Source organism: Nyctereutes procyonoides, unplaced genomic scaffold, assembly GCF_905146905.1.
Source record: "Nyctereutes procyonoides isolate TBG_1078 unplaced genomic scaffold, NYPRO_anot_genome, whole genome shotgun sequence".
NCBI lineage: Eukaryota > Metazoa > Chordata > Mammalia > Carnivora > Canidae > Nyctereutes > Nyctereutes procyonoides.
Genome location: NW_026575037.1, coordinates 25,068,614 through 25,074,613, shown reverse-complemented (window position 1 = coordinate 25,074,613; position 6,000 = coordinate 25,068,614). Strand labels below are relative to the sequence as shown.

At 62.9% G+C, this 6,000-nt stretch overlaps 1 protein-coding gene across 7 annotated transcripts in view; it reads left to right on the top strand.

Moving 5' to 3' along the window:
- The first annotated feature begins 260 nt into the window (after positions 1 to 260).
- The window catches only part of KIF21B (kinesin family member 21B), a 47,718-nt gene continuing 41,978 nt past the window's right edge, over positions 261 to 6,000 (top strand). For all 7 annotated transcript variants that reach the window (XR_008663683.1, XR_008663682.1, XR_008663681.1 and 4 more), the window contains exon 1: positions 261 to 313. Coding sequence is in view for 3 of the 7 variants with exons in the window: in XM_055319500.1 (XP_055175475.1) it covers positions 273 to 313 (41 nt within the window). In the remaining 4 variants the exon portion in view is untranslated. The remainder of the gene's footprint in view (positions 314 to 6,000) is intronic.

Here is a 6,000-nt window from a genome sequence, read left to right as displayed (position 1 = left end):
GTCCGCGCCGTGGGGAGCTGCGCGCCGCCGCCCGATGGCGCGAGGAGGCGCGCGGGCCGAGCCCCGGGGGGCCTGCCCCGGCCGCGGCTGAGCCCCTGCGCTCGCCGCCCGCGAGCATGCCCCCTCCGGCCGCCGCGGCAGAGCCCGCCAGCCGTGCCCGCGCCCCCGCCTCCCGCAGCCGCAGCCGCAGCCGCAGCCGCAGCCGCAGCCCGGGGCTCGGGCCCCCGGGCCCCCGCCCCTGATCCACGCGCGGACCCCGCAGCCAGAGGACCATGGCCGGCCAGGGGGACTGCTGCGTCAAGGTGGCCGTCAGGTAGGGACGTGCACGGCGCGCGGGGCTTTGTCTCGCGTGGGCGTGGGGCCGCGTTGCACCGCCCAGCCGGCTCCCGGGAGCGGGGCGGCTGCCTCGGGAGATGCGCGGCCCGCGGGCTGCTGGAAGCTGGCCTTGTTGGGGTGGTAACTTCGGGCCCCTCCTGGGAGCCCTTAATGATCAGAAAATCGAATAAACAAGGAAATCCGGTATTTCACACCCAGCCCCAGCCCTGGCCCAGGCCGGAGCGTCTGTGTGTTTCCTCTTCGCCTCCCCTAGGGGGCTGCTGTCTCATGCTGGGGTATCGGAGGAGGAGGGGGTGATTGCCCCCAGTCCACCCCAGTCCACCCCAGTCCACCCCAGTCGGCCAGCTCCCTGCTCCCGGGCGGGCTAGGAAGGCAGCACGCCCGGCCCGGATCCGGTTCTGCAGACAAAGATGGACTGAGTGCAGGGACGAATGGAAGGGCCGGCGGTGCCTTGGCCTGCTGTGGGCACTTAGGGCTTTTGGAGAGAACCTTGCTGGCCCTGTCCCAAGAGGAGATGGGGCCAGGGCACGGAGGAAGCGGGGTGTCTGAGGTCGTACCTCGGAGGCGGCCGGAGGGAGGGCGTGCCCCTGCTACCTCATCTTCAGGCTCTCAGATAAAATGGAGGTGGGGGGGGTGCATGGTCTCACCTGGGACCTGCAGGGACCGAGGGGAGGAGGGAGAGGAGCAGGCTAGGGGGCTTCTGCGGGGAGGGGTACACAGAGGTGTGAGGCAGGAAATCATGCAAAGTTGAGCCCTTTGTGTTGGGTGGAGGCGCTTTACGCCCGCACCACCTCTCCCTGTTTTTGTTTTGGCTTTTCCTCTTTGAGAGGGGTCTGTCGAGGGGAGCTTGCCAGTCTGAGACTGGTCACCAAGGCAGGGGTGGTGGAGAAATGCATCCATCTGTGCCCCAGCCCCGTCTGATGGGGGTGGGGGTACTGGCTCCAGGGCTAGGGTGGGTCTCTGAGACAGGTCTCTGGATTCCCTGGGTTGTAGGTGACCCAGATTCCAAGAGTCCTTGGAAGTCACTCTAGACAGGACCAGGGATGACTATGGAAAAGCTTCCTCCTCCTGCCCCAGGGCGGATGCCCCCCCCACCCCCCGCCAGGCATCTGGCCAGTCCTCTGCAGCCCGGAGAGGAGGAGTGGGCCGTTGGTTGCAGCTCTGGCGGCCAGGAAGAGAGATGAGGTGCCTCCCACCCAGGCATCGTGCAGCCTCAGCATCACTTGAACACAGCCTTTCTGGCCCTGAGCAGCCAGAAAGACAAAGAGGAGCTGAGCAGGTGCCTGGTGGGCTGGCCGGGGCGGGGCCAGGCTGCTGCTGGGGCTGACATTGCAGCAGGATCCTGTGGAGGTCGAGGGAGGGAGGTACAAGTGGTGGTGGTGGGGGGGGGTAGTGAGAAATGTAAATATGACATCTGCAGCAGCCCGGGAGAGTCCAAGTACCTCATAAAAGGGAAATGACGCCCAGTCACTGTGGCCCCAGTCACTGTGAACCAGGCAGGGCTGGGAAGGAAGGGACTTAGGGTGCTCGCTCCTCCCCTGAGGGTTTTCCTTTAGACTCCATCTTACAGGAGGGAGCCAAAGAAAGCCCCTTCTACTACCGCCACGCCTCCCCGGCTAGACGGGGCATAGTAAAGTGTGGGAAAGCCCCATGGGATTGGCACTTTGTGCAGAGGAGTGAGGAAAAGCTGGTGTTGCCTTCTTAGCACGACCAGCAGAAGGTTTCTGAGCCCCATTCCGGAGAAGGGCTTGTGCCTGCCCACGGCACCCAGCTCTTTGGGGGTGATGGGTATCATCTCTGCCTCCCACTCAGACTGCTCTAGTAGCATCCACATGCCCCCCCTCCTTGCCTCGAGTTGCTGATCTCGGATGGAGGGGTGGGTAGATTTGAACATCAGGAGAGCCAGGCCTTAGGGGGCTTCTGGAAGGTGAGCGCCCAGCCCACTTGTCCCCTCCCACTCCAGCCTGAGCGCCCAGCCTGGCACACGCCAGACCTCAATGGGCAGCCGGCCGTGGAAGGCAGACAATGCCTGGACAGAACCCAGTTTCTAATCAAAGAGCTGAGAATAGGGCCAGACTAGGGCTGGGGTCGGGACAGGGAGCAGATGGTGCCACTGAGGAGCTGTAGGGGAGAGCCCCCCATGCTTTTGGATCCCTATCAACCCCCCACCCCATCTCCAGGAGTCACTTGTCCCACCTAAAGGACTGGGTGGCAGGCTAGAGTATGGGAGTTGGGAAAGGCCAGGGCTTTGGAGCTGTCAAGGGCCTAACCTGGTGCCAGGTTCAGCTGTCTGACTTCCCGGAAGTGCTTTCTTGTATCTAACTCAAGTGCTGTCTGAGTTCCCATGAGAATAAAATGGCGAGTCTTGGGTCCAACTCTTGGGACAAGGGGGCCAGGAGTGAGACAGACTTGGTTTGGGGTGTGTGTGTGTGTGTGTGTGTGTGTGCGTGTGTCGCATGTGCACACGCACGCCTGTGTGAGTGGGGAGGTCCTGGCAGGAACTGTTAGACTAGGTGAGCAGTGCCAGGCTCAGGGCTCCTGGCCCTATAATCTCCTTGGGAAGAGGATCAAAGCTGGCCGTGTGCAAATCTCACAGGCCAGCGGGGGCTGGGGAGAGCCAGGGGAGGAAACTTTCAGAACCTGGGGCTGTGAGATAAGGGGAGAAAGTCTAGGCACCAGCAGACCCTAAAAGCACTACCCCAGGTCTCCCTGCAGTCTGGCCCACCTGCCCCCTGAACCCGGACTAGTCGCCTTTGCTCTGAGATTCCCAGGCCAGCCCCTGTCCGTCCTGCCCTGTGATCCCTTTATCCATTAATCCCCTGTAGATAGGGACTCAGCTCCCTGGGCCCAAGGCTGGCCTAGAACCAGCCTCTCTCCACCTGGGGATGGGTGGGGGGCAGGGGGACGATGCCTGGGAGAGGTGAGGCTGAGCTGTGCCCTGCCCCGGGCTGCAACACAGGCCTGATTGATGGGGGGAGAAGGGGAAGGGGTGGCTGCTAAGAAATGCAAGTTGGCAAAGGCGAAATTGGGGAAGGAAGCCAAGTCACATGGTACGTTTCTTTAAGACCCTTTCAAGCCCCCACTTCTGAATCCCTGCCACGAGGGGAGCCCTCAGTGGGGCCTAGCCCCTGGCCCCGATATCTTTGCCTGGTTTCCTGAAGCTTCCATCCTTTAGTTGGATGGGGCGGGGCAGTCCCTCTACAGGTCCCACATCTATCCGTGGACACTCCAGGGGCGAGCAGCGGCGGGAAGAGGACGGAGGGGCTCCCCACGGGCAGTGTTAGATCCTACCCCTGCCCCCGCTCATCTGGGTTCTCCAGCTGTAGTCATTTCCAGAGCCTCTGGCCACTCTGCGATCTTGGTCAACGTCTGTCTAAATTTTGAATCAAAAGACTTGGTGGCTCGGGGCAAAGAGACTGGAGAGGATAGAAGAGAACCGTGCGAGGGTGGGGGTGGGGGTGCCTTCCGAGGCCCATCCTCTGGGAGCCCAAGGCCAGCCAGGGCCAAACAAATGCCAGTGGTGTCCTGTGCTCCCCGGTTTCCAGGTGTGGGAAACCGAGGCCCAGACAGGCCCTCCCGGGCCTGATGACCCGAGAGTCGTGGTGGTGGCCTCCTGCTGCAGAAAGAGGGCTTATGTCATCACACGGAAGTGGAGTGTAGTAAGCACAGGCCCCGGAAACCGCCGCCACCACCCAGCCTGCCTGCCGGCCAGCCCCGAGGCGATTGGGCTCCGCCTTGAAACCCTCCGGGTGGGGACGGGGTGGGGCGGGGGCTGAGGAAGTGGCAGAGGTGACGGGAGCCCGGCACCCTTGCTCTTACAGCTCCGGGGCGAGGGCAGGACTGAGGCCAGTGCCGTTCGCCCGGTTCGCCCGCTGGCTGCGTCGTGGGGCCTCCTGTCTGCTCGTCCTCTGGGCCTCGGTTCACCCACCGCAGAGCGGGCCGGACGCCTGTTGTCGCAGAGCGGCGGTTCGGAGGGAGCAGAAGCCATAGGGCCCCTAAAGGCTCGAGGGGAATAAAATGCTTGAGAAATAAGCCCTAACTTAGTGTGCCTGAGGGGTGTGTCTGGTGTGGGGCCCCGTGAGCGTCAGATACAGCCAAGGGTCAGGGTCGAAGGTTTTCGTCTCCAGCTAAGCTCCTTCCCTCCTTCCTTCCCTCCCTTCCCTCCCTTCCCTTCCTTCCCTCCCTTCTTCCCTCCTTTCCTTCCCTCCTTTCCTTTCCTTCCCTTCCCTTCCCTTCCCTTCCCTTCCCTTCCCTTCCCTTCCCTTCCCTTCCCTTCCCTTCCCTTCCCTTCCCTTCCTTCCACTTCTTTATAGCACAAAGCATGCCCAGATAGAAAGAAGACTGAACTAAGGGGTGGCTGAGCACTGTTACCTCTTGAACCCTTGCCCTGTGCCAGGCAGCGTGTCTACGCCGTCCCACTCTACCCCACCGGACCCCACCAGCTAACTGGGGTAATTCCCACTGTACGGAGGAGCAAACGCCCACAGCCCGTACATGGAGGAGTTTGGATCTGAACCCAGGGCTCTCTCCCTCCAAGCACGTGCTCCTCAGACTGCTCTAAACCACCCCAGTGCCGCTCTAAGTAGCTCTTTGCTGTGAGAGTCTCTCTGCCTCAGTTTCCCCACACGCCACCCCGCCCTGGTCGCCAGAACAGCAACGTGCGTGCGAGAAGTACTCAGGAAGGCGTCGGGTGCCACGCAGAGCGGGGACTGCTCCGCAGAGGGGGGAGATGTGTCTAAATGTCCCTTTCTGGGGTTGCTTAGCATGGGGCTGCTGTCCCCTCCGTGGTCCTAGCTCCTCCTCGGGGCCGTTGGCTCTCGGGTTGGGGAGCTCTCCCTGTCTGGCTGCGCTCACTCTTTCCTTAGATCCACGCCACTGTCCCAGGAATTTGTTTTCCTGCCGAGTTCCATCTTGCCACTCCCTAGGAAAGGAAGCTGGGGGGTGGGGGGTAGAGCTGAGTCTCCTCTTCTACCCCGAGGACGAGGACGGCCCCCACACCAGCTATAGGGCAGGCCCCAGGTGTCCTGGGTCCCCACCTCTCCTTTTGCCCTCTAGACATAGCAGCCCGTTGAGGAAAGCTGGAGGGGGCACTGAGAGGCCACTAGGCTGGGGAGGAGAGGACGCTTCCCTGCCCTGGGAGGGGAGCCAGGCTCCAGCGAGCTATCCCTCCATCCTCCATCCCTCGAGGCTGGGGTGGTGGAGTTCGTGGGGGCTGTGAAGCCCCGTGGTAGGTGGCAGTGTCCTGACTCCTGGAACAGTCCCTCTCTCACCTCTGGCTGCTTAGGGGTGTGGAAGGGAGGCAGTGCCACGTCCCCCGTCCCCAAATACCTGCGTCCCTATCCTGTCCGCCTTGCTGGGTGGAAGCCCACCATCAGCGTGGTGGAGGCCGCTGGTCCTCACCTGAGACTGGAGTCCAGGTGTGCGGAGGAGAGCGTGGCAATGGGGACAGAGGACGGAGGACCAGGGGCCGGGGCCAGTGTGCGGGGAGAGGCTCGCCGGCTTTGCCTGGGCCAGCTGCTTGGAGGCAGGCCGCCTGTTGCTCTGCATTCCTCAGCAGGGGAGCGTCCCCGGGGCCCAGTTCCCACTGAGCCGTCCCCGCATGATGCACATGCCGTCACAGCTCGGGGCGCTCCCCGCTCGGCCCCACTGCACAGTCTCCTGTCT